This window comes from Haliotis rufescens, unplaced genomic scaffold (assembly GCF_023055435.1).
Source record: "Haliotis rufescens isolate VD_foot unplaced genomic scaffold, xgHalRufe1.0.p SCAF_10, whole genome shotgun sequence".
Lineage (NCBI taxonomy): Eukaryota > Metazoa > Mollusca > Gastropoda > Lepetellida > Haliotidae > Haliotis > Haliotis rufescens.
Genome location: NW_025963780.1, coordinates 8472774 through 8500576, shown reverse-complemented (window position 1 = coordinate 8500576; position 27803 = coordinate 8472774). Strand labels below are relative to the sequence as shown.

Below are 27803 nucleotides of genomic sequence, written 5' to 3'. Positions count from 1 at the left end.
TTTTTGTGACTTGATTCCATACATGTACTACAAAATACTTGTTTAACAAATACACTAAATATTGGTGTCACAGGAACTTTTGTTGTTGAGTATATATAGCTGATGATAGTCTATAACCAAGAGATAGATAAGATGTTTAGCTCAACCGTCGTCAACTTGTGTGGTCTTCAGTGTGACCAGCAAATGCTTTAACCACGAGTCTACGTTACCCCACTGCCCCAACATCAAGCGTAACTTAGGTACTGATGAAAGCAGTATTAAACTCAACTCTCTCCGGCTTAATGAGACATGTGTCTTTCAATGTATCGTTTCTACAAATGTCATTACGCCTTAGGTCAAGTTTAAACGAACCTGTATTTCAGAATTGTTTGAATACAAGTTGACCTGATTTGAAGTAATTTTGTTTCCATCAAACCTACAGTGCATGCCTGCAGTCTGCACTTACACTTGTACAAAGCAGATGTGACGTTCAACGACATCCATATCGCTACTGAAGTGTGGTGTGACTCCATGTTGTCAATAGTTCCATTGTACAGTTTGCACTTAAGATAGGCAGCTGGTGAAGAAAGGTTTATTGTTTTTCAATAGTATTCATTATGACGAGGCGCTCAGTTTGAGAGAGGCCATGAAGTTTCTACGGATATTCCTTGTTATATTATTGTTTCTCACAGCCGGACTGCTGTCTATTTACTATCTTAGTGTTGGCCATGTTCCCTTGATGAAAACAGTTGTGACGGGAAACTGGATATCTAACATTCTGTATGGTAATGATAGTGCCTTTGTTACGAATGCCGACGTACGAGGTAACGGTGAACTTATTGGCAGGGAGGGCGGTAACAGAAGTGTCGATGACAAAAACGGTACTGACAGTTCCATTAAAGATGTAACCGGAGCCTACAGTCCCACTAGAGAGGTCACTGGTGATGACAGTCCCGCTGGTGATGAAAGGCTGAAACAGGTCCCGAGGACAGCCAACTCTGCCACGGGAACTGTGACAAATGCGGACGGAATTGATGCTCGAAATGCTAGGGATGACCCTATTCCCCACCCGGAGGATGTCAATGTGGTTCTCCGACACGTGTTTCATGGAAATGAAGGCCAAGGTTGGTGGTAGATATTCGTTTGATTTATGTTACCAGAACATGAAGTTACACAAAAGTCATAATGATTACTCAAATGTCACAGCGACACCAACTAACATTTCAATCACACGATGATTATTCCTTGATAACATAAAGTGAAGAGCTAAAGAAAGTATACCTCTTAGTTGGTTTTATCATGTTTGAGTTTCAATGGAAAATATCTTAAGTTAGCGATATTATCTCCAAAGAATGAACTGTACTGGCGCTTAGTCAGCACTCAAAGAATACTTCTACATGGTTTTATTTTATAAAATATAGTTTGATTTTAAAGAATTTAAAAAATCATTTGCATGATACACAACTGCTCATGCATCTGATGTTATCTTTCAAAATCAATAACTTCGCTTTTTTACAAGTTTACATTTGAAACATGGTGGGGGGCATGATGTTGCAAATACATGTCTTACACCAGTCGTTATTGAACCAAAATTAGTTTTACACACAATTACCCGGCCTCAAGAATATAGCTTTAACAATTAGTAGATATGCTTGATCTAAAATAACTTGCAAACCACGGCCAGACTGTCACGTGCCGCATGTGCACACATGTATGGTCAGCCTACAGTATCCCGCCCCTCATCCACCATGTCACATATAGGTGCCCAACCGCCCTTTGTCTGACTTTGATTAATAGGCAGCTGACCAATACAGGACTAGGATGTTGACCATGGTAATAATAGCCGAGATGGAGATATCTGATTTTTTATTGACTTCACTGTGAATATATATACGTGGACTTTATTATTTTATTATATATATATATATATATATATATATATATATATATATATATATATATACACACACACACACACACATATATATATATATACATATATATATATATATATATATATATATATATATATATATATATATATATATATATATATAAAATTTACTTAGCTCAGGGAATATATAAAACATGTATAAACGCCCTGTTAAAACCTATATCCTGACCAACGTGCCTCATGAGCTGATGTCGTCCCATTTCACAGGTCAAGGGGGAGTCGCAGTTAGTCAAGGGAGGCTGTCTAAGGCTCAACTCGAGCGCTCACGCCATGGCCAGCATACTCACAGATTTAACGAATATGTCAGCGACCTGATCTCGGTAGACAGGGAACTCCCTGATTACAGACTAACAGAGTAGGTAACACGCAAATAATACATCACCTAATCCTGTTATTGTGTGACTGCCTGAACTCCGGTCATAGAACAAACATGGAGTTTGGTAAGAACAGCTCCGATAATGAACTCTGGTCTGTCAGCACTACACCTATGCTCGTTGGTTTTACCTAAGTGGTACACGCCTCCGCCCCACATCACGTTGAGCACATGTATCTGACACGCCGTGATATTACTGGAGTTGCCTGTCTGCTCCCACTTATAACAGAACCTGCATAATGGCACGAAGCTTAAACTAATATTTTATTCATTTGGAAAAAAGGACGAGGTTTCCCGAGGGCCCTTTGGGGCCTACTATATCTGCATCATGAGGAAGTCCGCTAGTAATTGAAGGGACAATTATTAGAAATTTTCCTAAGAATGAGATTCTTGCCAACAGTACTCAACTTAAAGTATCATGCACCAAATGCAGAAATACGACTCAGGTGAGATAAGATCTTCAGACTTTTAGGAAGCACTGTTTTATGTTTGAACACGAAGTACAGCTAGTACAGATATGTGTCGCAATTAGAACTCGTTATTAGCCGAGGCAGGACACGCACATATTCATCACACTACCCCTTTTCTTATGGTGGACTGTCAGGTCACAACTGGTTTACCAGTAGTTCACACTCATATAAACATGTCCGATAACATCCATAACAATATGATACTCATTTCAGTCCTTGTAGAACTCTACAGTGGTTATAATACTGACATTTTGTCAATACAACTTTAAATATTAACTCACACACCCATTAATTAAAAGATTTTCCAAGAAACTTCGCGATCAGTTGTTCTCTACCCGAGCCAGGATTCAATGCAAGTCGTCCCAACATTTGTTGAAAGATACCTATGCTGTTTATAATAGTTGACTGTCAACTGGTCCTGCATGGCAGGTTATAGGTTTTGAAGGAAACAATGAATCAGTCTGGTAAAGTGTCAGTCGAGCCTTATGATGATGAAGCCAGACTCGGGACAAGAGGCAGTACCAGTACATTTCATTCAAGTCATTGAAAACGCATTTTGTTTGACTACCAATTCAAATCTTATGTAAGAAACGTTAATGATTACTTAGTCTAGAATAAAACAGAGACACTGTCTCAATTTCACATGTAGTACAAATGAAAATGGCTAATTAAAATTAGCATGTCCCTCAATAATCATTGGTTGTATGCTAAATGTGCACTATTGTTGTACCTTGGACCACTGTCAGGTGCCAGGACAAGGACTATGGGGACAAGCTACCTGATACTAGTGTCATCATTTGCTTCTACAACGAGGCGTGGTCAGCCCTTCTGCGCAGTGTACACTCGGTCAATAATACGTCCCCACCCGGACTTCTGAGGGAAATAATTCTAGTCGACGATTATTCTAATTTGGGTACGTTTTTGGTTTACGAGATATGTTTCTTATTTATTTTTGAGATCCAACTTGTCAGCATCAGTGGAAACTCAGCAAATACTTGATCACGGCGGTGTTTCATTTGTAGTTATTTTGATTATCCTATTAATTAAGTTTTCGTAATAGTTTGGCGTTGTTGCCTGGTGACGATGTAAACCCAAACAAACACCAGCTAACAGCCACTGCCTGGTGACGAGGCAAACCCCAAGAAACACCGGCTAACAGCCCCCGATGGTGTTCGTTGGGGTTGACCTCATCACCAGGCTGTGGCTGTTAGTTGGTCTTCGTTGGGGTTTCCCTCGTCACCAGGCAGTGGCTGTTACTTGGTGTTCGTTGGGGTTTACCTCATCACCAGGCAGTGGCCGTTAGTTGGTGTTCGTTGGGGTTTACCTCATCACCTGGCAGTGGTTGTTAGTTGGTGTTCGCTGGGGTTGACCTCATCACCAGACAGTGGCGGTTAGTTGGGGTTTGCCTCGTCACCAGACAGTAGTTGTTAGTTGGGGTTTACCTCGTCACCAGACAGTGGCAGTTAGTTGGTGTTCGTTGGGGTTTACCTCGTCACCAGACAGTGGTTGTTAGTTGGTGTTCGTTGGGGTTTGCCTCGTCACCAGGCAGTGGCTGTTAGTTGGTGTTTACCTCGTCACCAGACAGTGGCCGTTAGTTGGTGTTCGTTGGGGTTTACCTCGTCACCAGGCACTGGCTGTTAGTTGGTGTTTCTTGGGGTTTACCTCGTCACCAGACAGTGGCTGTTAGTTGGTGTCTGTTGGGGTTTGCCTCGTCACCAGGCAGTGGCTGTTAGTTGGTGTTCGTTGGGGTTTACCTCGTCACCAGGCAGTGGCTGGTAGTTGGTTTTTACCTCGTCACCAGGCAGTGGCTGTTAGTTGGTGTTCGTTGGGGTTTACCTCGTCACCAGACAGTGGCTGTTAGTTGGGGTTGACCTGTTCACCAGAGAGTGCCTGTCAGTTGGTGTTCGTTGGGGTTTACCTCATCACCAGACAGTGGCGGTTAGTTGGGGTTTGCCTCGTCACCAGACAGTGGTTGTGAGTTGGGGTTTACCTCGTCACCAGGCAGTGGCTGTTACTTGGTGTTCGTTGGGGTTTGCCTCGTCACCAGACAGTGGCTGTTAGTTGGTGTTCGTTGGGGTTTACCTCATCACCAGACAGTGGCTGTTAGTTGGTGTTCGTTGGGGTTTACCTCATCACCAGACAGTGGCGGTCAGTTGGGGTTTGCCTCGTCACCAGACAGTAGTTGTTAGTTGGGGTCTACCTCGTCACCAGGCAGTGGCTGTTACTTGGTGTTCGTTGGGGGTTACCTCATCACCAGGCAGTGGCCGTTAGTTGGTGTTCGTTGGGGTTTACCTCATCACCTGGCAGTGGTTGTTAGTTGGTGTTCGCTGGGGTTGACCTCGTCACCAGACAGTGGCGGTTAGTTGGGGTTTGCCTCGTCACCAGACAGTAGTTGTTAGTTGGGGTTTACCTCGTCACCAGACAGTGGCAGTTAGTTGGTGTTCGTTGGGGTTTACCTCGTCACCAGACAGTGGTTGTTAGTTGGTGTTTGTTCGGGTTTACCTCGTCACCAGGCAGTGGCTGTTAGTTGGTGTTTGTTCGGGTTTACCTCGTCACCAGACAGTGGCTGTTAGTTGGTGTCTGTTGGGGTTTGCCTCGTCACCAGGCAGTGGCTGGTAGTTGGTGTTCGTTGGGGTTTACCTCGTCACCAGGCAGTGGCTGTTAGTTGGTGTTCGTTGGGGTTTACCTCGTCACCAGACAGTGGTTGTTAGTTGGTGTTCGTTGGGGTTTGCCTCGTCACCAGGCAGTGGCTGTTAGTTGGTGTTTACCTCGTCACCAGACAGTGGCCGTTAGTTGGTGTTCGTTGGGGTTTACCTCGTCACCAGGCAGTGGCTGTTAGTTGGTGTTTGTTGGGGTTTACCTCGTCACCAGGCAGTGGCTGGTAGTTGGTTTTTACCTCGTCACCAGGCAGTGGCTGTTAGTTGGTGTTCGTTGGGGTTTACCTCGTCACCAGACAGTGGCTGTTAGTTGGGGTTGACCTGTTCACCAGAGAGTGCCTGTCAGTTGGTGTTCGTTGGGGTTTACCTCATCACCAGACAGTGGCGGTTAGTTGGGGTTTGCCTCGTCACCAGACAGTGGTTGTTAGTTGGGGTTTACCTCGTCACCAGACAGTGGCTGTTAGTTGGTGTTCGTTGGGGTTTGCCTCGTCACCAGACAGTGGCTGTTAGTTGGTGTTCGTTGGTGTTTACCTCATCACCAGACAGTGGCTGTTAGTTGGTGTTCGTTGGGGTTTACCTCATCACCAGACAGTGGCTGTTAGTTGGTGTTCGTTGGGGTTTACCTCATCACCAGACAGTGGCGGTTGGTTGGGGTTTGCCTCGTCACCAGACAGTAGTTGTTAGTTGGGGTTTACCTCGTCACCAGACAGTGGCTGTTAGTTGGTGTTCGTTGGGGTTTACCTCGTCACCAGACAGTTGTTGTTAGTTGGTGTTCGTTGGGGTTTGCCTCGTCACCAGGCAGTGGCTGTTAGTTGGTGTTTACCTCGTCACCAGACAGTGGCCGTTAGTTGGTGTTCGTTGGGGTTTACCTCGTCACCAGGCACTGGCTGTTAGTTGGTGTTTCTTGGGGTTTCCCTCGTCACCAGACAGTGGCTGTTAGTTGGTGTCTGTTGGGGTTTGCCTCGTCACCAGGCAGTGGCCGTTAGTTGGTGTTCGTTGGGGTTTACCTCGTCACCAGGCAGTGGCTGGTAGTTGGTGTTTACCTCGTCACCAGGCAGTGGCTGTTAGTTGGTGTTCGTTGGGGTTAACCTCGTCACCAGACAGTGGCTGTTAGTTGGTGTTCATTGCGGTTAGCCTAGTCACCAGACATTTGCTGTTAGTTGGTGTTCGTTGGGGTTAACCTCATCACGAGACAGTGGCGGTTGGTTGGGGTTTGCCTCGTCACCAGACAGTAGTTGTTAGTTGGGGTTTACCTCGTCACCAGACAGTGGCTGTTAGTTGGTGTTCGTTGGGGTTTACCTCGTCACCAGACAGTGGTTGTTAGTTGGTGTTCGTTGGGGTTTGCCTCGTCACCAGGCAGTGGCTGTTAGTTGGTGTTTACCTCGTCACCAGACAGTGGCCTTTAGTTGGTGTTCGTTTGGGTTTACCTCGTCACCAGGCACTGGCTGTTAGTTGGTGTTTGTTCGGGTTTACCTCGTCACCAGACAGTGGCTGTTAGTTGGTGTCTGTTGGGGTTTGCCTCGTCACCAGGCAGTGGCCGTTAGTTGGTGTTCGTTGGGGTTTACCTCGTCACCAGGCAGTGGCTGGTAGTTGGTGTTTACCTCGTCACCAGGCAGTGGCTGTTAGTTGGTGTTCGTTGGGGTTAACCTCGTCACCAGACAGTGGCTGTTAGTTGGTGTTCGTTTGGGTTTGCCTCGTCACCAGACATTTGCCGTTAGTTGGTGTTCGTTGGGGTTAACCTCATCACCAGACAGTGGCTGTTAGTTGGTGTTCGTTGGGGTTTACCTCATCACCAGACAGTGGCGGTTAGTTGGGGTTTGCCTCGTCACCAGACAGTGGTTGTTTGTTGGGGTTTACCTCGTCACCAGACAGTGGCTGTTAGTTGGTGTTCGTTGGGGTTTGCCTCGTCACCAGACAGTGGCTGTTAGTTGGTGTTCGTTGGGGTTTGCCTCGTCACCAGGCAGTGGCTGTTAGTTGGTGTTTACCTCGTCACCAGACAGTGGCCGTTAGTTGGTGTTCGTTGGGGTTTACCTCGTCACCAGGCACTGGCTGTTAGTTGGTGTTTGGTTGGGTTTACCTCGTCACCAGACAGTGGCTGTTAGTTGGTGTTTGTTCGGGTTTACCTCGTCACCAGACAGTGGCTGTTAGTTGGTGTTTGTTGGGGTTTACCTCGTCACCAGGCAGTGGCTGTTAGTTGGGTGTTTCTTGGGGTTTACCTCGTCACCAGACAGTGGCTGTTAGTTGCTGTTTCTTGGGGTTTACCTCGTCACCAGACAGTGGCTGTTAGTTGGTGATTAGTTGGGGTTTACCTCGTCACCAGACAGTGGCTGTTAGTTGGTCTTCGTTGGGGTTTGCCTCGTCACCAGGCTGTGGATGTTAGTTGGTGTTGCTTGGGTTTACCTCGTCACCAGGCACTGGCTGTTAGTTGGTGTTTGTTGGAGTTTGCCTCGTCACCAGGCAGTGGCTGTTAGTTGGTGTTTGTTGGGGTTTGCCTCGTCACCAGGCAGTGGCCGTTAGTTGGTGTTCGTTGGGGTTTACCTCGTCACCAGGCAGTGGCTGGTAGTTGGTGTTTACCTCGTCACCAGGCAGTGGCTGTTAGTTGGTGTTCGTTGGGGTTTACCTCATCACAAGGCTGTGGCTGTTAGTTGGGGTTTGTTGGGGTTTGCCTCGTCACCAGGCAGTGGTTGTTAGTTGGTGTTCGTTGGGGTTTGCCTCGTCACCAGGCAGTGGCTGTTAGTTGAGGTTTACCTCATCACTAGACAGTGGCTGTTAGTTGGTGTTCGTTGGGGTTTGCCTCGTCACCAGACAGTGGCCGTTAGTTGGGGTTTACCTCATCACGAGACAGTGGCTGTTAGTTGGTGTTCGTTGGGGTTCTCCTCATCACGAGACAGTGGCGGTTAGTTGGTGTTCGTTGGGGTTTGCCTCGTCACCAGGCAGTGGTTGTTATTTTGTGTTCCCTGGGGTTAACCTCGTCACCAGACAGTGGCTGTTAGTTGGTGTTCTTTTGGGTTTGCCTCGTCACCAGAAAGTGGCTGTTTGTTTGGGTTTACCTCATCACCAGACAGTGGTTGTTACTTGGGGTTTGCCTCGTCACCAGGCAGTGGCTGTTAGTTGGTGTTTGTTGGGGTTTACCTCGTCACCAGGCAGTGGCTGTTAGTTGAGGTTTACCTCGTCACCAGACAGTGGCTGTTAGTTGGTGTTCGTTGGGGTTTGCCTCGTCACCAGGCAGTGGCTGTTAGTTGGGGTTTACTTCGTCACCAGACAGTGGCTGTTAGTTGGGGTTTGCCACGTCACCAGGCAGTGGTTGTTAGTTGGTGTACCCTGGGGTTTAATTCGTCACCAGACAGTGGCTGTTAGTTGGTGCTTGTTGGGGTTTGCCTCGTCACCAGAAAGTGGCTGTTTGTTTGGGTTTACCTCGTCACCAGACAGTGGCTGTCAGTTAGTGTTCGTTGGGGTTTGCCTCGTCACCAGACAGTGGCTGTTCATTGGGGTTTACCTCGTCACCAGACCGTGGCTGTTAGTTGGTGTTTGTGGGGTTTGCCTCATCACCAGGCACTGGCTGTTAGTTGGTGTTTCTTGGGGTTTACCTTGTCACCTGACAGTGGCTGTTAGTTGGTGTTTCTTGGGGTTTACCTCGTCACCAGACAGTGGTTGTTACTTGGGGTTTGCCTCGTCACCAGGCAGTGGCTGTTAGTTGGTGTTTGTTGGGGTTTACCTCGTCACCAGGCAGTGACTGTTAGTTGGTGTTTCTTGGGGTTTACCTCGTCACCAGGCAGTGGCTGTTAGTTGGTGTTTGTTGGGGTTTACCTCGTCACCAGGCAGTGGCTGTTAGTTGGTGTTTCTTGGGGTTTACCTCGTCACCAGACAGTGGCTGTTAGTTGCTGTTTCTTGGGGTTTACCTCGTCACCAGACAGTGGCTGTTAGTTGGTGATTAGTTGGGGTTTACCTCATTACCAGTCAGTGGCTGTTAGTTGGTGTTTTTTGGGGTTTGCCTCGTCACCCGACAGTGGCTGTTAGCTGGTGTTTCTTGGGGTTTCCCTCGTCACCAGACAGTGGCTGTATATTGGGGTTTACCTGGTCATCAGGTGTTGTCTGTTGAAGAGAAATACTGTTCAGGAGAGTGAATTAGAATTTAACATTGCATCAGCATTATTTCAGCAATATAGCGCTGTTCAAGGGAAATACTGTTCAAGAGAAATACTGTCTAAAGCGGTGTTACGCTTCATTTTATCCTTTTGCCTTATTTTGCAGATGACTTGAAGAAACCTCTCGATGTGTATATGAGACGCTTTCCTAAAGTGAAAATCATTAGAAACATAAAGCGAGAGGGTTTGATCAGGTCTCGTCTCGCCGGAGTGGCCATTGCTAAAGGAAAAACGCTCACCTTCTTAGATTCTCATATAGAATGTACAAAAGGTAACGTGATCAAGTATATAGTTTGTTGCTGTAATAGAATGAGTTCGTTAGTACCACACTTACTAATTTAAACTACCTTCAAGGACAAGGCAAAACCATTTTCTTTCTGTTATTAAAATATGTTGATCATTGACACAAAGCTAAAGGTTTTAAACAATATCTGTTTCTCCCTCAATACTTTAAGAATATTGTGAGAGTAAGTGCCCATACCTTTGTACAACCGCCTTTTCTCCACACCACCAAGTCCTCACACCTCCTCTAGCTAATAGCTATCATCCTATACATCACCCCTCTTCTCTCGATCCTTCTCTCGGCATCAATTAAACAGCACTGCATATTCCCGCCACGTACCACCCCTCCGTTCAATATCCTAACATGTATAACCCTTGCCACCACATCCCCGCCTTCCTTCCTGTGACCATCAATTCTCCCTCCAACTTCCGCTCTCTTCCCTCTGTCCATTCTACGGCCATCCCCACCCTTCATCACTCATCATCTGTCAATACAGTACCCTTCCTTCTATTTGTATATTGCCATCTAACCCCGTCAACATGACTTATACAGGATGGTTACCCCCCTTGATGGCTAGAATCAAAGATTCCACCCACAACGTTGTCGTTCCCACGATTGACATAATCCACTGGGCGAGTTTTCTCGTTATTCACCAAAATCTTAGCAACATTCGAGTAGGTGGCTTTAACTGGGACCTGACCTTCACGTGGGACATTCCGCCCATAGATGCCCTGAACAACAGAAAGTCTCTCATCGATCCTATACCGTAAGAATGTACTTTTACGTTGCATATTTCATAAAGCATTTCCTGTAAACGGAGACCCGTAAAATGCATTTACTTGGTCGCACAATCGATCAACTAAATTCATCATGCTAATGAAACACTTAAATAATATCTTCAGAAAGACACATATCGTTTACTGAATCACGCTGTTGTATAATAGGAATGCTGTTCAACGCAGAATTAAACCCAAGTCACTCACTATAACTTACATCACCCTGTAAATACATAGGCAACGTATCACTTGTAACGAATCAAATAAATTGTCAATGCACAATATCATCATTATTTAATGAAGTGAGTTGAGTGTAATCTCTTTGTGTATCGTATTTCATATGAGGGTATCTAGTTCTTTATCAAAGGGTCTATCACATTGAACCTCAGTTCCAGATATTGCTTTATCCATAGTAAAGTAATGTGATCGTGTTCGAACAAAACTCATTGAAATCAGATCTTTTACTCTTATACAAAACCTCTCTGGGTTAAAATCTGAACACCCCCATAGGAAGTCGCGAAGGGGGGAATTTAAGATGCGTAGGTTCCATTAATCAGCTTTCAAAAACACTTCGGCTTCACTTTGATTCGGAAAATTCGAAGAAAACAGAGCACAGATATATCCTCGACAGTACAACCTTTGGGGTGTAGATGTCGTTGCGGTCAGAAACAGCAGGATGTATAAACATATCAACAACAATATAATAGCGCCGCTTTTTTGCATTCGGAACTCCCCGATGACATTCGATATTCTTTCCTGAATGCTTTGCTCACTCGTACCAAGAATTTAGACATCTAGACGCTAATTGGCTAATTAGACAATATCGGAGGAAAAGATCTGAATTTGATGAGATTGTTTATTTATCAGTTTCATATAATGTTTGTCAATAACGAAACTATTGATTTGTCTACAGTTCCCCGACAATGATCGGGGGGCTATTTTCTATAGACCGGAACTACTTTTACGACATTGGCTCCTATGACAAGGGAATGGACTTGTGGGGCGGAGAAAACCTAGATCTTTCATTTCGGGTAAGTTTGAGGCAGCGGAGCGACAGAGTTAGATGGGTTTCAAGACACATTCAACGGTATTTCAGTTCTGTCAAGGCGTGCATCTGGTGTGAAGTCCATGAGCACCTGTATGGTGCTGACAGACCAAGGATCTGGGATTCGTACCGCCAACAAATGGCTCCTTGGTAGGTGAACTGTTGTGCCTTTAACCACAGGCCCGACAGGCCCCCTCGACTTGCCCCCGGGAGAGTTCCCATGTTATGGAACACGCGTGATGTGTTATTCATGCAACCTCATCAACTCCTGGGTGTTGTCGAGGCAGTTCGTAATAATATGACGTATGAAACAAGTAATACCTTGCTTCTTTATTCCCATTCAGATCTGGCGGTGTGGGGGGCGTCTGGAACAGGTGCCATGCTCTGCTGTAGCCCATTTGTTTAGGCTGAGCATGCCCTACAAAGACACCAGTAAGAGTCGTGTGAGAAACAGGATCAGATTGGCCAAAGTGTGGCTTGATGACTATGCTCAGTATTATCTGGAGAGACTGAAAACGGTAAGATTTTGTTTTTGGACCGATTCATTTTTGTTATATTACAATGTTTTTTCAAAATGTAACGAGGTTACGCAGTGCCGTAACCAGCAGCCGGGGGAGGGTTGGGGGGGGGGGAGGGGGGGGATAGAAAACCGTGATACGAGTACAAATATTTGTCCCCCTGTCCAAAAAAGTTAACTACGGCCTTGTTACGGAAAACCAGCAAATTGCATTTCTGCTCTGAAGCAATGTCCAACAGTCAAGTACGTAGATCACAAGAATTTTAACATAGGGCCACAAGTATTTGTTATATAATGATATGAATATCTTGAGCGATTATATTCATTTGGCGCCTACAGAACTCAGTCAGAAATTCGCCCAATTCATGTGGTGTATTGTGATCAGGCAAGTCTCGTGCATGTGGTGTATTGTGATCAGGCAAGTCTCGTGCATGTGCTGTATTGTGGTCAGGCAAGTCTCGTGCATGTGGTGTATTGTGGTCAGGCAAGTCTCGTGCATGTGGTGTATTGTGGTCAGGCAAGTCTCGTGCATGCGGTGTATTGTGATCAGGCAAGTCTCGTGCATGTGGTGTATTGTGATAAGGCAAGTCTCGTGCATTTGGTGTATTGTGGTCAGGCAAGTCTCGTGCATGTGGTGTATTGTGATAAGGCAAGTCTCGTGCATGTGGTGTATTGTGATCAGGCAAGTCTCGTGCATTTGGTGTATTGTGGTCAGGCAAGTCTCGTGCATGTGGTGTATTGTGATCAGGCAAGTCTCGTGCATGTGGTGTATTGTGATCAGGCAAGTCTCGTGCATGTGGTGTATTGTGATCAGGCAAATCTCGTGCATGTGGTGTATTGTGGTCAGGCAAATCTCGTGCATGTGGTGTATTGTGATCAGGCAAGTCTCGTGCATGTGGTGTATTGTGATCAGGCAAGTCTCGTGCATGCGGTGCATTGTGATCAGGCAAGTCTCGTGCATGTGGTGTATTGTGATCAGGGAATGCATGTACACTAATATGTGAAGTTCTTGTGAAGAAACTTATCGTTTCTCGGTTATTGTAAATGTCGTTTCTATCAGTCAGTCGTTTGTCAGTAGTTTGCTGTTTAACGAAATAAGACACTTCACAACAGCCAAGTTTACTAGAGCGGTGGGTGCAAGTTAGGAACCCTGGAACTCCCATCGTTATTGATTGACTGTGGGACAGACCGGCACGGCATGTAGGACCGAGGCAGTTCCCAGCGTGATAGACTGTGAGATAGACCGGCATGGCATGTAGGACCGAGGCAGTTTCCAGCGTGATAGACTGTGGGACAGACCGGCATGGCATGTAGGACCGAGGCAGTTCCCAGTGTGATAGACTGTGGGACAGACCGGCATGGCATGTAGGACCGAGGCAGTTCCCAGTGTGATAGACTGTGGGACAGACCGGCATGTAGGACCGAGGCAGTTCCCAGTGTGATAGACTGTGGGACAGACCGGCATGGCATGTAGGACCGAGGCAGTTCCCAGTGTGATAGACTGTGAGATAGACCGGCATGTAGGACCGAGGCAGTTCCCAGCGTGATAGACTGTGGGACAGACCGGCATGTAGGACCGAGGCAGTTCCCAGCGTGATAGACTGTGGGACAGACCGGCATGGCATGTAGGACCGAGGCAGTTCCCAGTGTGATAGACTGTGAGATAGACCGGCATGGCATGTAGGACCGGGGCAGTTCCCAGCGTGATAGACTGTGGGACAGACCGGCATGTAGGACCGAGGCAGTTCCCAGCGTGATAGACTGTGAGATAGACCGTCATGGCATGTAGGACCGAGGCAGTTCCCAGCGTGATAGACTGTGGGACAGACCGGCATGTAGGACCGAGGCAGTTCCCAGCGTGATAGACTGTGGGACAGACCGGCATGGCATGTAGGACCGAGGCAGTTCCCAGCGTGATAGACTGTGAGATAGACCGGCATGTAGGACCGGGGCAGTTCCCAGCGTGATAGACTGTGGGACAGACCGGCATGTAGGACCGAGGCAGTTCCCAGCGTGATAGACTGTGAGATAGACCGGCATGGCATGTAGGACCGAGGCAGTTCCCAGCGTGATAGACTGTGAGATAGACCGGCATGGCATGTAGGACCGAGGCAGTTCCCAGCGTGATAGACTGTGAGATAGACCGGCATGGCATGTAGGACCGAGGCAGTTCCCAGCGTGATAGACTGTGAGATAGACCGGCATGGCATGTAGGACTGAGGCAGTTCCCAGCGTGATAGACTGTGGGACAGACCGGCATGTAGGACCGAGGCAGTTCCCAGCGTGATAGACTGTGAGATAGACCGGCATGTAGGACCGAGGCAGTTCCCAGCGTGATAGACTGTGAGATAGACCGGCATGGCATGTAGGACCGAGGCAGTTCCCAGCGTGATAGACTGTGAGATAGACCGGCATGGCATGTAGGACCGAGGCAGTTCCCAGCGTGATAGACTGTGGGACAGACCGGCATGTAGGACCGAGGCAGTTCCCAGCGTGATAGACTGTGAGATAGACCGGCATGGCATGTAGGACCGAGGCAGTTCCCAGCGTGATAGACTGTGAGATAGACCGGCATGGCATGTAGGACCGAGGCAGTTCCCAGCGTGATAGACTGTGGGACAGACCGGCATGTAGGACCGAGGCAGTTCCCAGCGTGATAGACTGTGGGACAGACCGGCATGTAGGACCGAGGCAGTTCCCAGCGTGATAGACTGTGAGATAGACCGGCATGGCATGTAGGACTGAGGCAGTTCCCAGCGTGATAGACTGTGGGACAGACCGGCATGTAGGACCGAGGCAGTTCCCAGCGTGATAGACTGTGAGATAGACCGGCATGTAGGACCGAGGCAGTTCCCAGCGTGATAGACTGTGAGATAGACCGGCATGGCATGTAGGACCGAGGCAGTTCCCAGCGTGATAGACTGTGAGATAGACCGGCATGGCATGTAGGACCGAGGCAGTTCCCAGCGTGATAGACTGTGGGACAGACCGGCATGTAGGACCGAGGCAGTTCCCAGCATGATAGACTGTGAGATAGACCGGCATGGCATGTAGGACCGAGGCAGTTCCCAGCGTGATAGACTGTGAGATAGACCGGCATGGCATGTAGGACCGAGGCAGTTCCCAGCGTGATAGACTGTGAGATAGACCGGCATGGCATGTAGGACCGAGGCAGTTCCCAGCGTGATAGACTGTGGGACAGACCGGCATGTAGGACCGGGGCAGTTCCCAGCGTGATAGACTGTGAGATAGACCGGCATGGCATGTAGGACTGAGGCAGTTCCCAGCGTGATAGACTGTGGGACAGACCGGCATGTAGGACCGAGGCAGTTCCCAGCGTGATAGACTGTGAGATAGACCGGCATGGCATGTAGGACTGAGGCAGTTCCCAGCGTGATAGACTGTGGGACAGACCGGCATGTAGGACCGAGGCAGTTCCCAGCGTGATAGACTGTGAGATAGACCGGCATGTAGGACCGAGGCAGTTCCCAGCGTGATAGACTGTGAGATAGACCGGCATGGCATGTAGGACCGAGGCAGTTCCCAGCGTGATAGACTGTGAGATAGACCGGCATGGCATGTAGGACCGAGGCAGTTCCCAGCGTGATAGACTGTGGGACAGACCGGCATGTAGGACCGAGGCAGTTCCCAGCGTGATAGACTGTGAGATAGACCGGCATGGCATGTAGGACCGAGGCAGTTCCCAGCGTGATAGACTGTGAGATAGACCGGCATGGCATGTAGGACCGAGGCAGTTCCCAGCGTGATAGACTGTGAGATAGACCGGCATGGCATGTAGGACTGAGGCAGTTCCCAGCGTGATAGACTGTGGGACAGACCGGCATGTAGGACCGAGGCAGTTCCCAGCGTGATAGACTGTGAGATAGACCGGCATGTAGGACCGAGGCAGTTCCCAGCGTGATAGACTGTGAGATAGACCGGCATGTAGGACCGGGGCAGTTCCCAGCGTGATAGACTGTGAGATAGACCGGCATGTTGGACCGAGGCAGTTCCCAGCGTGATAGACTGTGAGATAGACCGGCATGGCATGTAGGACTGAGGCAGTTCCCAGCGTGATAGACTGTGGGACAGACCGGCATGTAGGACCGAGGCAGTTCCCAGCGTGATACACGGTGAGATAGACCGGCATGGCATGTAGGATCGAGGCAGTTCCCAGCGTGATAGACTGTGAGATAGACCGGCATGGCATGTAGGACCGAGGCAGTTCCCAGCGTGATAGACTGTGAGATAGACCGGCATGTTGGACCGAGGCAGTTCCCAGCGTGATAGACTGTGAGATAGACCGGCATGGCATGTAGGACCGGGGCAGTTCCCAGCGTGATAGACTGTGGGACAGACCGGCATGTAGGACCGGGGCAGTTCCCAGCGTGATAGACTGTGAGATAGACCGGCATGTAGGACCGGGGCAGTTCCCAGCGTGATAGACTGTGAGATAGACCGGCATGTTGGACCGAGGCAGTTCCCAGCGTGATAGACTGTGAGATAGACTGGCATGTTGGACCGAGGCAGTTCCCAGCGTGATAGACTGTGGGACAGACCGGCATGTAGGACCGAGGCAGTTCCCAGCGTGATAGACGGTGAGATAGACCGGCATGGCATGTAGGATCGAGGCAGTTCCCAGCGTGATAGACTGTGGGACAGACCGGCATGTAGGACCGAGGCAGTTCCCAGCGTGATAGACGGTGAGATAGACCGGCATGGCATGTAGGATCGAGGCAGTTCCCAGCGTGATAGACTGTGAGATAGACCGGCATGGCATGTAGGACCGAGGCAGTTCCCAGCGTGATAGACTGTGAGATAGACCGGCATGTTGGACCGAGGCAGTTCCCAGTGTGATAGACTGTGGGACAGACCGGCATGGCATGTAGGACCGAGGCAGTTCCCAGCGTGATAGACGGTGAGATAGACCGGCATGGCATGTAGGATCGAGGCAGTTCCCAGCGTGATAGACTGTGAGATAGACCGGCATGTAGGACCGGGGCAGTTCCCAGCGTGATAGACTGTGGGACAGACCGGCATGTAGGACCGAGGCAGTTCCCAGCGTGATAGACGGTGAGATAGACCGGCATGGCATGTAGGATCGAGGCAGTTCCCAGCGTGATAGACTGTGAGATAGACCGGCATGGCATGTAGGACCGAGGCAGTTCCCAGCGTGATAGACTGTGAGATAGACCGGCATGTTGGACCGAGGCAGTTCCCAGCGTGATAGACTGTGAGATAGACCGGGATGGCATGTAGGACCGAGGCAGTTCCCAGCGTGATAGACTGTGGGACAGACCGGCATGTAGGACCGGGGCAGTTCCCAGCGTGATAGACTGTGAGATAGACTGGCATGTTGGACCGAGGCAGTTCCCAGCGTGATAGACTGTGGGACAGACTGGCATGTTGGACCGAGGCAGTTCCCAGCGTGATAGACTGTGGGACAGACCGGCATGTAGGACCGGGGCAGTTCCCAGCGTGATAGACTGTGAGATAGACCGGCATGTAGGACCGGGGCAGTTCCCAGCGTGATAGACTGTGAGATAGACCGGCATGTAGGACCGGGGCAGTTCCCAGCGTGATAGACTGTGAGATAGACCGGCATGTTGGACCGAGGCAGTTCCCAGCGTGATAGACTGTGAGATAGACTGGCATGTTGGACCGAGGCAGTTCAAACGACTGTTCATGAAGACCATGTATTCCCAGTTTCAACAGTGAACGGAAAATCGACATTGTTACAAGTTAGCAAGTTTGACACAAATATTATGAAGCAGACTATGGGCAGCCATTCGGTCAAAAAGTCGAAGAAGAAATAAAGGGCAAACTTACGCAATAATGGGCAAATGTTACGAATAAAGAAGGAATGTTACAAATAAAGGTCATTGTTTACGTACAAATAATGAATTCAAAATACCAAACGAGACCAATGAACAAACCGCAAACAAAAGACGTCATTTGTAAAGAAAGAACAATGTATACTGAACAGCGTCAGTCCACAAAACGAACACTACAAAACTGCTGAAGGACAGCGTTGACAATAAAGAACGCCAGATGGCGCTGCAATTTGTTAAACATTTCGATTTTAATCGGCTTTTTCGCCGTGTACATGATAAATGCATGTTGAAGTGCTCAATGTAGGACTGCGTTATTTTTTCCTCAGAGACGTAAAATGTTAAATTTCATGTCTGATAATGTGAATGTAATTGCAAATATTAAACCGAATTGGAAAAGAGACAGCGAAGTATTGACCGAAATTCTGTTAATGTTTTCAAATATCTCAACGACATTAATATTTATATGAAATGTATTTGTATGCATATGTATAACATTGCACATTCGATAGGAAAAATAGCCATAACAGAAGAAAATCAATTTTCCTCTATAAGACATCTAAAGACCAGCACAGCGTTCGTTTTCACACCTGATCGATTTATTTCGCTTTATTTCATCCAGACCATTTTCATTTGTCACAAAGACAAGTTCTTATATTAATGCTAAAATGTAAGCGTAATCCAGTGATGTAGCGCAGCTCTGTGGGCATTACAGTTTTCACATACACGATATTATCTGACAAAGCGACTTCACGCATTGTAGCCATGTATTGAATCGAACCAGGTTCTTCAGCGTGGCGTACAAACGCTTTAACCACCACAACGCCTCCATGAGAAATACATTTGTATCCGAATGAGATACGTGGAACAACGCTCCGATAATAATCGGATTATTCTGTGATATCAGTGTACTAGTATCCCTCGTGCACCGGGCACAAGATATGACGTCATATACGTCTTGTTGTTGTTGTAGATTATTCCTTGTAAGCGTTAAATGAGTGTTTATAGAAGGTTGTGTACAAAATACACGTACTAATTGAATAAATGTCGGATAAAACAGAGTATACACTGTATGTATTCAAACGTGCCGCTTTCCAGTGACGACCTAACGCTTGATACATAAACGCAACGTGTAGATACAACATATATTTATTATATACTTCAGTGTGAATTTGAGAAAAGAGATATTTTCATTGCAGTGAAAATAACACTTGATATTTCACTGCAGTGAACTTGACACTTGACGGAACTTTTGTCATACCAAATTATCTCCCTTTATCGTATAGAGTGTCTTGCCCATACAGAAACGGTCGACGTCTTTTAGCGTTAGTTTCACACTGAAAAGGCAAAACAATGAGAGATGGTCATTTAGGGAGTTGTAACATCGCTTCTTGCCGTTTGGTATTCTCTCGAAAATGTTTCGTCATAAAGTGTAACGTTCTCATTTAACTCGTCAATCGAGACCCTTTGTTTCGCAAAGCACCATTTTGTTACTTCACCAGCGTGTATTCCTTCGCTTCCAAAAGCGGCCTTGAACCTTTAAGAATATGTTTTTAAGTTTATATCAAAATGTATGATAAAGAATTTTCGTGACCCTAAATATTTTGTGGGACTTGTGTTTATATGTATTAAGATAATGCCAAACTTGGAACTACTTTTTAAGTCGCAATTACAAGGAATGGTGAAACGTCACTGCGTGTTAGGTTGGGAGAATTTACGTTTCAAGGTTTTACATTTGTACAGAAAAGAATCCGGTAGAATTTGCACGCGTTTATATCTATTCCGATGGCCTAAAGATCATTTCTAGGTAATCTATTGTAACCTTTCCAACCTTAATGAGACAGTCTTTGGCCTTTGAGATATTGACTATGATCCTTTTAATGGAGTGAAACATACCAGTGGCCCTTAAGGTATGTTCAAATCAGTGATAATATTACATGAATGGTCTCAGAATGAAATAAAAATTCTTGCCATCACTTGTTTAGTTCAAACACAATTATTCGGCCCGGGTGGCCCTGTGGCCAAGTGGCCAAGTCGTCTTCTCCGTCACAATTCCCTGAGCAGGGTTGAGTCCCTTAGCCGTACAAGGATCTACTGGTTGTGGGGACTTATCCGTGGAATACGGATTTCTCTTACGACCTCTGATGTGAGCATCATATACCCGTGCTCATGGTTTCACAGTAAACACCTCCTGCCTGCGTCAGCGGTACTCCTCTTACCCCAAGCTGTATCTGAAACACCGGTGGCCATACCGGTGTTAAACTCATCCTACTCTCTCACTCTTTTTATTGCAGCAAATGGATGTAGGAGACTTAGGGGAGAGGCTGCAACTTCGCAAGAGACTTCATTGTAAGAGTTTTGACTGGTATATGAAGAACATCTACGCACGTGGTTTGAATCCAAAATATGCCATTAAAAGAGGAATGGTAAGAGATATTCTGTAACGGAGAGTGTAACCTGTAAATACCGAGATCATTAAGATATCCTCATAGACTGGGTTCGAATCCTCATCTCATGTGATACATGCGAGACCCAAACGATGCTCTTTAGTTCATTGTTGTCCAATCAAAAACTCGAAGTGGCCGTCATGGCAGTTTTCTCTGAGAACTTTCTTGATATCATTTGGGGTCGTTTTGCATTAAGCTTAATAAGTGAGGTTTAATGATAGTTTCCGGTTTGTTGTAGTTCTTTAAACTTCTAACTGTAACTTATTTGAGCGGGATTTAGGATCAGGAATTCAATGGGCCAAAAATAATACAAAAATACTGTAATTTTTACTTATCCTGCATTACTCCTTAATGCATCTACTGCTTACCTTATGACAGAAACATAGCCTTGCGATGGTCCTAAACAGAAGAAAAAGTTGTTTCCAATCAAGCCTTGTCACGCCGAAGACCCGGGCTCGATTCCCGACATGGGTACAATGTGTGAAGCCCATTTCTTGTGTCCCCGCCGTGATATTGCTCGAATATTGGTAAAAGCGGCGTAAAACCATACTCACTCTGAGGACCAACTCGCACAGCTGTCACGTGATCGATGGAAGTGACGTCACATCTCATCCCGTCATCGTACAGACATGTTGTGTCGTGCCTTGATCCCTAATATTTGGCTTTAATTTTGAGGTTTGCACTTTGCTACCACGTTAAATTTGTTCTGCGACGGGTGGAGTATATCTTTATCTTAGTATTATGCTTGTATTTGTGTAATATTACAGTGCCGTAGCCAGCCGGGGGGGGGGGGGGGGGGGGGACCGTTGTCTTCTTCATTCACGTGGCTAGTTGTTTTCCCGCTCTTTTGAATTTGCAGTCGTTACAATTTTTAATTGTTTGTAAGGTATGATATTGTAAATTTTATAAATACCTCTAGCCACTAGTGGCATAACTAGAGATTCCTCACGATTGATATTTAACACTTTAAACTCTGTTTTTTTTTCGATTTAACTTTTATCGGTGTTTGCAAGTCAACTTTCACACTACAACTTCAATTTTTATGCATAATCTATGCTTGCGCGTTGCAAAAAATCGGCTAAAGACCCACACCCGAGTTGTTGGGATTGAACTCAAATTTGCACTCCCAAATTTAAAATTTAACTTTTGTTCACCTCTCTCCGCTTCAAGTTTTTCAACTTATAGACTTAGCTTTTACATAAACGTATAATACAGCAGTCCTGTCGGCACGCTAGAAGGATGTCGGACTCGAAGTACGTTTCCCGCCATCATTTCCCTCTTATCACCCCACACAACCTTCTACTTGGGTTGGGCGTTATCTTCTATTCCCGGGACGACTGACATTCCTTTAACGCCGCCACAGCACCACGTCAACGGACTTAGTTGTATGTTCCTTATGGGGCCTTTACACGAGATGGCGACCTTTATGCCTCCCGTGTGCGACCATAGAATTTGCTAGGTCGTCGTTGGAGGCTCAAAGGAGGCAGGATGGTTGCCTAGGTCGTTCCAAGGTGGTACACAGGAGGTTCAGACATCGCCATGGACGCCATGGTCGCCGTGAAGTTTTGAACATGTTCAAAACAGTCGCACAAAGGTCGCGGAGGAGGTTGGTTGCTCAAAGGTGGCTCAAAGGAGGCACAACCTTTGCCGTTGTTGCAGAATGAAGGCGCAGTGGTCGCCCAATTGTCGCCAGGTAATAGATGCGTTCTGCTGAAATATTGTCCCGCCAATCTGGGCTATATCGATGCTTCCGCCTCCCTTGTGCATCCTTTGGGCAACCGACAGCGTGCATTGAACGATGACTGTGGCGACCGCCGTGCCTCCATTCGGCGACCACGGCAACCCTTGAGACACCATGGCAATGCTTCTGCCTCTTTTCTGCCTTCTTTGAGCTACCTGTAGTGCCTTCTCAGCCTGCCTATAAATGGAAGGATTGTACCTGCAGTGTTTCATTGTGGTTGCAGACGCCGAGCAACTCGAGCAGTAACTGCTGTACAACTGCTGGAGCAGTTACATAGAAACATGATTTTCTGGGGTTAGGCGACCATTGAGCGTCCTGGCCAGTTTTTGATCTCTCAAAGGTGTCTAAAAGGTCGCAGCCCTGTTTAAAGGGGCCTTTATCAGTCTTTACTTTTCAGGCGTCACTGGCCTTTACTGGCCTCCACTGACCTCCACTGACGGTTCCATCGCACGCGTATTACGGCGCTACTACCAGGCAGGCGCTGGCGTACGCTTCAACGATGCCTACGCCTTCGGCCGCCTCGACCAGATGGTCTACTGGGGCGACGAGGAACGACTAAGCGTGAGAATCAATGATGTCTACATGTCTGTGCAAGGCCTCCCGTTTTCCCGGCAGCGCCTCCCATGTACGTGCAACCCACGGCGCCTTACATAGATACTGCATGGATGCAGAACTTCATGTCTATGACACAGATGTCTGCGCCTGTGTACCAGCCACCACCGCCACCAGCTACCCCTGCGCCGGAGACAATCCAAGCGCTTACGCTTATGATTACGTCAGCGCCGTACACCAGACGCCTGTGATACCATCTACCCCGTGGACTGGTACCCCATCAGCAAGCATAAATGCTACTTCCCCAGCGTGGATATCATCTCATTGTTTAGTTTCACCCAGCGTTTCGTCCATGCACTGATCAACAGTGGTGTCTACGCACGGCACCTGAAGCCGCTCATCGGTACGCCGACTCTTGAAGGTCCTTTAGACAAGGATTTGGATTCCTCTGCGGAATGGAATACCCACCTCAGTTTGGCCCAGATGCCGGAGTGAATGGCAGACCAACTCACGGCGGTAGCTCCATACCCCGGGCCCAGAGTCGACAAGGAGGACACCATAAAGTCAAGGCGTTAGATGAAGAATTGACTAAGCTAAATTGAATTATTACGGGTGACGAGCAGAATTGTGATGTGACGTCACTTCCGCCGATCACGTGGCAGCTGTGCGAGACAAAACGACTTGATTGGAAACAGCTTTTTCTAAAGTTTAGGACCATCGCAAGGCTATGTTTCTGTCATTAGGTAAGCAGTAGATGCATTAAGGAGTAATGCAGAATAAATAAACAAATGTAAAAAATATTTTAAAGTTTGTTTAGGTATTTATGGGAATTTGTCACTACTGGGACTTTTAAACTTTGACCATGCCCCATCATTGGTGTCTGGAATTTGAGTTTGAATTTATGACAGTTATTTTTTAAATGATCCACAGCTCAGGTATTTGTTTATGTCATCATATTTATCCCCTATACATATCTTCATGCTAGCCCGTGAAGCTGGTGTCTACCGTGAAGGTACATTACAACCACAGCGTTAATGAAGACAATTTTGTATGCATATGTTGTCCCAGCCATGAAGGTATATAATTCAAACTGAACACACAATTCGGAACAAATAACATTCATGGCTACTGTGGCAATTATGTTGAAAATGTATATTTGACCATCTATTCAGACCGCTGTTGGCGTGTTGATTGGCCACACATCAAGTATATCTATTGACTTAATTTTGATTTCATGAGCATTATTGTGAATAAGAATTTTCAAGAACATTCAGGTGAGTAGCTGTTTCTTTAGTTTCCAGCAGTTTTAACCGTTTTTTAATTAAATCAGTATAGCTTATTGATTACGTTTTAACATTCTAGGTAAATATGTCTCATCCAGGAAATTACTGTTTCAGTTAAAAATAGACCTTTTCCTAAAGAAAGGTTGTGTAGAAGGCCGTGTGCTGACCCTGTCGAAATGCCAGTTTAGAGCAAATCGGGTAAGCTCTTCAAGGAATGTTTAGATACTTGTAATTACGATGGTATCTTGACGCAGTTACATGGCAGGGGAAGTAAAGAATGGACTGCGCACATTGTATCCGTGTTGCGAATGGAACCCGTGTCTTGGTGTGACGATCGAATATGTTACTCCTCCTCCTAACGAAATCGGTTATGTTTTACCAAAATCGATTCGATATGACAGTGGCATACACTACAGATAATTGTATGCACACCTGGCAAACACTACAGATAATTGTATGCACGCATAGCATACACTGCAGATAGTTGTATGCACACCTGGCAAACACTACAGATAATTGCATGCACGCATAGCATACACTACAGATAATTGTATGCACACCTGGCAAACACTACAGGTAATTGTATGCACGCATAGCATACACTACAGATAATTGTATGCACACCTAGCAAACACTACAGATAATTGTATGCACGCATGGCAAACACTACGGATAATTGTATGCACGCATGGCAAACACTACGGATAATTGTATGCACGCATGGCATACACTGCAGATAAATGTATGCACGCATGGCATACACTACAGATAATTGTATGCATGCATGGCATACACTACAGATAATTGTATGCACGCATGGCATACACTACATATAATTGTATGCACGCATGGCATACACTACAGATAATTGTATGCACGCATGGCATACACTTCATATAATTGTATGCACGCATGGCATACACTACATATAATTGTATGCAAACCTGGCAAACACTACAGATAATTGTATGCACGCATGGCATACACTACAGATAATTGTATGCACACCTGGCAAACACTACAGATAATTGTATGCACGCATAGCATACACTACATATAATTGTATGCACACCTGGCAAACACGACGGATAATTGTATGCACGCATGGCATACACTACGGATAATTGTATGCACGCATGGCATACACTACATATAATTGTATGCAAACCTGGCAAACACTACAGATAATTGTATGCACACCTGGCAAACACTACAGATAATTGTATGCACGCATAGCATACACTACATATAATTGTATGCACACCTGGCAAACACGACGGATAATTGTATGCACGCATGGCATGCACTACGGATAATTGTATGCACGCATGGCATACACTACATATAATTGTATGCAAACCTGGCAAACACTACAGATAATTGTATGCACGCATGGAAAACACTACATATAATTGTATGCACGCATGGCAAACACTACGGATAATTGTATGCACGCATGGCATACACTACATATAATTGTATGCACGCATGGCATACACTACATATAACTGTATGCATGCATGGCTAACACTAAAGATAATTGTATGCACGCATGGCATACACTACAGATAATTGTATGCACGCATGGCATACACTACATATAACTGAATGCACGCATGGCATACACTACATATAATTGTATGCACGCATGGCATACACTACATATAACTGTATGCACACCTGGCAAACACTACAGATAATTGTATGCACGCATGGCATACACTACATATAATTGTATGAACGCATGGCATACACTACATATAATTGTATGCACGCATGGCAAACACTACATATAATTGTATACACGCACGCATGGCAAACACTACATATAATTGTATGCACGCATGGCAAACACTATGGATAAGTGTATGCACGCATGGCATACACTGCAGATAATTGTATGCACACCTGGTAAACACTACAGATAATTGTATGCACGCATGGCAAACACTACGGATAATTGTATGCACGCATCGCAAACACTACAGATAATTGTATGGACGCATGGCAAACACTACAGATAATTGTATGCACGCATGGCATACACTACATATAATTGTATGCACGCATGGCATACACTACAGATAATTGTATGCACGCATGGCATACACTACATATAATTGTATGCACGCATAGCATACACTGCATATAATTGTATGCAAACCTGGCAAACACTACAGATAATTGTATGCACGCATGGCATACACTAAAGATAATTGTATGCACGCATGGCAAACACTACAGATAATTGTATGCACGCATGACAAACACTACATATAATTGTATGCACGCATGGCATACACTACAGATAATTGTATGCACGCATGGCATACACTACAGATAATTGTATGCACGCATGACAAACACTACGGATAATTGTATGCACGCATGGCAAACACTACATATAATTGTATGCACGCATGGCATACACTACAGATAATTGTATGCACGTATGGCATACACTACATATAATTGTATGCACGCATGGCATACACTACAGATAATTGTATGCACGCATGGCATACACTACATATAATTGTATGCACGAATGGCATACACTACAGATAATTGTATGCAAACCTGGCAAACACTACGGATAATTGTATGCACGCATGGCATACACTACAGATAATTGTATGCAGGCATGGCATACACTACAGATAATTGTATGCACGCATGGCATACACTAAAGACAAATGTTTACACACCTGGCAGACACTGCAGACACCAAAAACTTGACTGTATGCACACCTGGTGGACACTCAAAACGATTGTAAGCACACCTGACAGAAACTGAACATGACTGCACGCACACGTGGCACACAAAACGCGATTGTGTTAACAAGTGGCAGACACTACAGACACGACTGTATGCACACTTGACACACTGCAGTCGACTGTATGCACACCCGGCAGAAACTAAAGACACGGCTTTATGCGGCCGTGGTAGACACTAATGACGAGTGTATGCCCACCTGACAAACACTACTTGAAGAGATGGTATGGTGATAGTTACTTCTATTTCCAGATTTGGTACCACATGAAGTCAGGCCAGATCAGGCAGGGGCTAATATGTATTGATGTTTCAAAGGGCAAGAAGCCCCGTCTAGCTCCCTGCAACAACAACACAACCCAGATATTTCAGTACAGAGAGGTAAAATATGAAGTTTCTTCATGTACAACATCTGCATTTCTATTCTGGAAATTGGGATAGTTTGGAATCCTTTTTGCCATTTTTGAATTTATAATTTCAACAATTAAGTTACGATAAAAATATATAGATATAATTATTGTTAGGTGTCTTCCTAAATATTTGGAATGTGACCACGGAATCGCCGACTTGTGCCGTAGGTGATTCAAGATTCCATACACCTGTTGTAAAAGCCGACTGAAAATGAGGTTTGGGCTGTCTCGATGGCGTGACACATGCTTACAGTCACTAGGTTTCCCGCTGCACTCGATTGTATACAGGCATCTGTGATGTAGCTGGCATATTGCTTACTAAGGTGTTAAACATAATTCGCTCTCACTCCTGCCTCCTTCTTCTAGGACCGGTCATTGCAACACGTGTCGACCAATACCTGCCTTTCTTTCATAATGAAACATGGAATTCAGTTATCCAACTGCACCGGACTACCAAATCAAAAGTGGACATGGAAAATGGATAAAGGAGGCGAAAATAATAGGTGATGCCAAAGAATGAAAGAAAAGTTTGAAGGGAGAAAGTTTCAAATACATTATTGTTTCATT

General features: G+C 46.2%; 1 protein-coding gene across 1 annotated transcript; it reads left to right on the top strand.

Annotated features, from left to right (window-relative positions):
* Positions 1 to 27803, top strand: LOC124118628 (inactive polypeptide N-acetylgalactosaminyltransferase-like protein 5). Its single transcript, XM_046480823.2, has 11 exons — positions 1 to 1103; positions 2141 to 2288; positions 3523 to 3689; positions 9685 to 9849; positions 10414 to 10627; positions 11551 to 11668; positions 12027 to 12200; positions 20325 to 20456; positions 24168 to 24251; positions 27082 to 27207; positions 27603 to 27803. Exons 1-11 carry the CDS (start codon positions 626 to 628, stop codon positions 27741 to 27743), a joined length of 1947 nt encoding a protein of 648 aa, XP_046336779.2. The 5' UTR covers positions 1 to 625; the 3' UTR covers positions 27744 to 27803.